This window comes from Phaseolus vulgaris, chromosome 4 (assembly GCF_051622355.1).
Source record: "Phaseolus vulgaris cultivar YP4 chromosome 4, ASM5162235v1, whole genome shotgun sequence".
NCBI classification, from domain to species: domain Eukaryota; kingdom Viridiplantae; phylum Streptophyta; class Magnoliopsida; order Fabales; family Fabaceae; genus Phaseolus; species Phaseolus vulgaris.
Genome location: NC_143501.1, coordinates 10,041,101 through 10,045,828, shown reverse-complemented (window position 1 = coordinate 10,045,828; position 4,728 = coordinate 10,041,101). Strand labels below are relative to the sequence as shown.

General features: G+C 31.6%; 1 protein-coding gene across 1 annotated transcript; it reads left to right on the top strand.

Annotated features, from left to right (window-relative positions):
* The first annotated feature begins 303 nt into the window (after positions 1-303).
* On the top strand, positions 304-1,066 carry LOC137838255 (uncharacterized). Its single transcript, XM_068647507.2, has one exon. The coding sequence runs from the start codon at positions 464-466 to the stop codon at positions 824-826; it is 363 nt and encodes a 120-aa protein (XP_068503608.2). The 5' UTR covers positions 304-463; the 3' UTR covers positions 827-1,066.
* Positions 1,067-4,728: the final 3,662 nt, after the last annotated feature.

The window sequence follows — 4,728 nt, the reverse complement described above, 5'->3', positions numbered from 1 at the left end:
TAATTTATATATTTTTATTAAAATTACTTTTACTCTGAACAATGAAAATTTAGAGTAATTATGTCAAAAATCAATAATAGTATGATGTCGAGTAATCCATAATTAAATTATAACGTAACTTTTTTTGTTCTAAAAAAGTGTACTATTTCTCCTTCTTCCCAACTGTAAAGAGACGTAAATGAATGGTGCAGAAAATATTTTATTCTTGTTGGCTAATAAAGAAATGTGTACGTAAAGGGCCAATAAATGCATAGAAAAGTTTCCAAAATACAATAAATACAATGCTACTTCAACTACCAGTACTGTAGTTTCCTTCCTCTTGTAATAACACACCACCATGTAGTTACCAACACCACCTCAAACTCTTTCACCAAACGACCTTTCTGGAGGGATACCCTCTTCCTCATTCTTGTCACAATCACAAGCACACTCCAACTTGTCTCCATTGCTTTCCACTCTCACCATGTCATCTGTACAAATGGTTTCTGCTAGTGCCATCAATTTTAAGGTACCTTACCAAATTCTAGGGCATGATGACCCTTTATCTGATGGTGAGAGAGATGAAAGGGTGAACCAAAGGCCTAAGAAGTGGGGCAGGCCTAGAGGGGTGCCCTTGAGGAGAAGGTTCAGGGTGAAAGTGGGAAGTTGGAGGAGAGTGTGGATGATAAAGAAACTGATGCTTGTGTGTGCTAAGGTGAAGAAAAGGTTCAAAGAGGGACATGGTCATTTTGGTGAACTCTTTGCTGGGAACTATGTCTTCACTCAAATCAACCCAACATCACTCAAGTATCTTGAAAAGAAGTTGGCTCAAGCAAAAGTTTCTTGATGTCTATTATTATTCATAGTCATGATTCCTATAATGACTGGGTTCTTCTTCCAGCTAAGTCTTGTTTTTGTTCATTTTTTTCTGTTTTCTTTTGATTCATATGCAAATGCAAGTGCTTCCTGATTCTCCCTGTATAAGCTTTTTAGCCTCTCATTTGTTAACATTAAGATAGGTACAAAGCTTTTAGTTTACATTATGTGAAATTTTTTAGGAATCAATCAATAAAAAATGCTTTAGATATGAGTTGTGTTGTGAATGAAATGCCACAATAGTAGATCTCCCCAGGCACTTTAATTTGGTTTGCATACATATACTTTTTATATTTTCAAATGTTAAGTCCAGAGGTCCATGGTGGATTATTAACCAATAAATTACAAAATTAATATTTTTGTTCTGTTTTGATGAAATGATGCACTCTTTTAAGTTTTATGAACAAAAGGGTAGATACAAAAGAACACAATTTGTGCTAAATATATTATGAGAGAATGAGATAAAACACCATTTTGCAAAGACTAAGGTAACTGCATAGAAACAGGGTGATCTGTCAGCATTATAGGTTGTTGTTAATATTATGTCAGAAACATTTCCTCTTGCATCATAATATGTGGTCCTTGTGCAGAAGAGGAGAAAGAGGAAGGTGCACTCTTATGTCTAAACATAGTACAAAAATTAGGCATGTTATATTAAATGTTTTATATATAGCCAACAAGCAATAAACAATTAAGATCACCACTACCACCTAATCTTATTTCCAAGTGCAAGCTTTATAATTCCACTTGATTGGAATAATAACAAAAATATGACCATTTTAACTACTACAAAAATTATAACTTCATGTCATGGAAATGGCATGATACCCTAACAAACAAGTTCAACCTAGGTTTAGGAAATTTCTTAACTTTTTTCATAAAATTATGTGAGGCATCATATGTCACTACTTGAAAACTCCATATAAAGAAAAATAAAAAGATAAAATAGGAGATCATGACCAAAAATCATGCAAGAGAAAAACAACCTAAGCACTAATAAAATCTGAACTTAGAGAGATTTAAACGATTTATGAAGAAATCAAACCTAATATTTACAGGTGAAAAATCATACCATAAAAACTCTTTTCTATTAACAGTATCAACACATCTATTTCCTTCCTTAAAGAGTCCTCTGCCAGTGAGTCTTCAACTTGCAAGGATCATCACTAAAGTTTTGGAAACCAAGACAAACCAGAGAAGAGTCACAGTCAAGTCATATGCGTATATAATTTTATTTTTCTTTAGATATCTCAATAGGAAGAATGACAATCATTGACTCAGCAAAAATGGAGGTTTTACTGTCCAAATAGAATGTACATCCTCCAAAGAACTCCCCCTGAAACATTCCAAATTTGTAAAATAATACTCTTTCAATACACTGTTTAAAATTATTATTATTATTATTATTATTATTATTATTATATGATTTTAAATAATTTTATATATGTTTTATGAATAAATGATATGAACCTTAATAAGTTGGAAAAATCTTGATCAACTCATCATATTGGAGTAGAAAAGGTGAAAAATGACGGTTATTTAAGCATTAAAACGGCGACTTTTTAATCGCTGTTTTTCAGCGCGTAATCTATTCTCTTCAAGTAAAGAAGACGGTTATTTAGTCGTCGTGTTACATTCTGTCTAAATCGGCGATTATGGTAAAAGTTGCCCTTTTATTTCCTTCAATTAACAACCTTTAAAAAATTAAAGTTATTCATGTTTTGAATGAGAAAAAACATGGTGTCCTAATCTCAGCACGGTGGTGGTGAAGAGTAGCGGCGACGAACGGTAGTAGTGATGGCTAGCAGCGACGAAGAACCAATGCACAGAAAACAACCAATGTAGACAACGGTGGTGGAAGGCAATGAATAGTAGGCAATGAAAACCTTCACCAACAATGGAGACCAAAAACGAATAAGAGAAAAAAAAATAAGAAATGGTGAGTGAATGAAAGAAACTTACACAATGGCAAAGAGCTCAAAGATGAAGAAGAAACAGAGCACGAAGCAAAAAAGGAAAACAAAGAAAATACAAAAGCATAAGTGACGTGCTACGAATTAGGATAATAAAATGAGTGTAAAACGCTTTGAGGTAAATTCGTCATTTTAGATCAAAACACTTGATCTACAAAAGCGACTATTAGTGGTAGTCGCTGTCTTTAAAGTTTTCGATTAACATTTTTAGTTTTTACATTAAAGTTTTTTATTTATTTTTGAGCGATTTGAATTTAGGATTTTACCAACTTAATTTTTTTATTATGGATTAAATTTACTTTAATCATTTTTTTAATATAATGATCTTATATTATTTTATATTATTAAAGTATAACATTATTAATTTTATTAAGAATTCAAAATAATTTTAATATATTTAATTTTTTAATTATATATAATTAGAAATTATTTTCTAAAAATTAAGTCATTCTTTAATTATATATAATTAAAAAATATTTTATAAAAACTTATTCAGTTAAAAAACTATTTTATGAAAAACTAATTTTCTTTAATTATATATTAAACAATTATAAACAGTAAATTAAACTTATCTAACTTCCTATTATTTTTATTTTTTTAATTTTAAATATTAATAAGCATATATTAAATTTATTATATATTAAAAGATTATAAAGTGTATTGCATATACGATTTTAACTAGAAATCGTATTATATACGAATTTTAGTTTTCAATACTTTTAATTTTTTTTAATTTCATATATTATAAAATTAAAAGAGATATATAATTTTTAATTGAAATTGTATATCACATATATGATTTTATTTAAATCATAACATTGATTGACGATTTTAGTATTCAATAAACGTACTTTACCTTGATAATTTATCCAATTCAAGAAAAGAAAAATGATCCATTTTGAAAATTTCGAAAAAAAAATTACACTACTTTAAAAAAAACCATTAAACATAAATATTGCATATTTTGATTTTCAAACACTACATAACAAAATTCCCTTCAATAAAGGACGGGCGCTGTAAAGACAAAGAACATTAAGTTCTTTTAACCACATTTCAATAAAATTATGCACTTTTTACTCCAAGAAGAAACCTACATTTTTAATAATCATAAAATAGTATAAACTTTAAACCATGTGTTCTCGTGTGAGGATTGGGGCAGGAGAACTATTGAGAGGATTCTTCTATTGATCGATCGTACTGTCTACAAGCTTCTTTCCTTCGCTCTTCCTTCTTGACCTCGACTCTCGGTCTTCTCGTAATCCAAACTCAAAGGGTACCTGCAGAAGGCACTCCGACACTCAATTCAACAAAAATGTTCAATACTTGGTTCTCAGAGCTTTGTATATGATGACGTACCTGATTCTTGAAATATGTGCTATTTATATTACCTTTGATGGACTTTCCTTATTGGGTCAAGTTAAAGAGTTGGATTGTGCTTAAGGCTACATTACCTAGCTCCTAATCATGGATTAGCTTTACTAACCTTGGTTGAGCGTAATTAGACTTGAGTTATCAGTTGACCCAACGGACGTGAGCCTTGACTACATTCGGTTGATCCAATGATGGGGTCTGAGACATTACATTAGTCGTACGACCCTTACCAGTACACTTGCCCCCAGGCTCGAGGATGGTTAATCCAAAGAGTCTTTTGAGAGTGATGTGTCGGTCGGGCTTTTGAGCTTGGTGTGACGATTGGGGTTCTCGATGTCTGACGTGACGTTATCCGCATTGATGAGGGTTTTTTTGGAAGGGAGCTGACGAGGACCGTTGGATCAAAAAGATCTAATGGTTGAGATGGTTGCGATGTTTCGCCTCCCGAGACCCTAGGGGGTTATAAATAGTGGTCCCAACAGTGTCGAAACACTGCGTTATTACTCAGACATTTGCTCTAAGGCCTAAA

Excerpts from the sequence above, each read along its gene's own strand:
- LOC137838255 (XM_068647507.2), top strand. The coding sequence starts at position 464 with ATGTCATCTGTACAAATGGTTTCTGCTAGTGCCATCAATTTTAAGGTA.